The 539-nt window shown below is 31.2% G+C and overlaps 1 protein-coding gene across 1 annotated transcript in view; it reads left to right on the plus strand.

Moving 5' to 3' along the window:
* The window catches only part of LOC105809101 (chromosome unknown open reading frame, human C3orf33), an 18,902-nt gene that overhangs the window by 4,458 nt on the left and 13,905 nt on the right, over positions 1-539 (plus strand). The window contains exon 2 of the mRNA XM_012642852.1: positions 206-265. Coding sequence (XP_012498306.1) covers positions 206-265 — 60 coding nt within the window. The remainder of the gene's footprint in view (positions 1-205; positions 266-539) is intronic.

The raw sequence follows: 539 nt of genomic DNA on the forward strand, positions 1-539 counted from the left end.
AAAAAAAAAAAAAAAAAAAAGTTGATAGAATGGTGTATTAATGAGTAGGTAGACAAAGTTTTTGGAAAAAGTGGGCCTTCATTTGAAGGATGTGCATTGTTTAAACAGATACAGAGAGGACAGTATTCTTTTTTTCCTCTTTCTAATTAGTACATTCACTATTGTGAATAATAATTAGAGTTAATCCTCAAATCTCTTTCTGTAGAACATCAGCACTGGAATGGCCATAGCTGGAATAATGTTATTTATAAGAAGTGTTCGACTGGTAAGTTAAATGGAAAAGACATTATGATAAGCAATAGATAATTTATTTCTATTTCAGACAGTTTTTATCTCAAGCAGTATATTATTTTGTTATTCATATTGGAAGGTTTTAAATCGTATTTTAGAACAATGAACATTTTAAGGTCTTGGTTTAAAAGTAACACATCCTTAGGATTTTACAGAAGGTAATTTTACAGCCTGTATTTCCATAATCACTTTTTTTCATGCTTAAAGAAGAATCTGAGGCCAGCCGCGGTGGCTCACGCCTGTAATCC

This window comes from Propithecus coquereli, unplaced genomic scaffold, assembly GCF_000956105.1.
Source record: "Propithecus coquereli isolate 6110/MARCELLA unplaced genomic scaffold, Pcoq_1.0 Scaffold19, whole genome shotgun sequence".
In the NCBI taxonomy this organism is placed as follows: domain Eukaryota; kingdom Metazoa; phylum Chordata; class Mammalia; order Primates; family Indriidae; genus Propithecus; species Propithecus coquereli.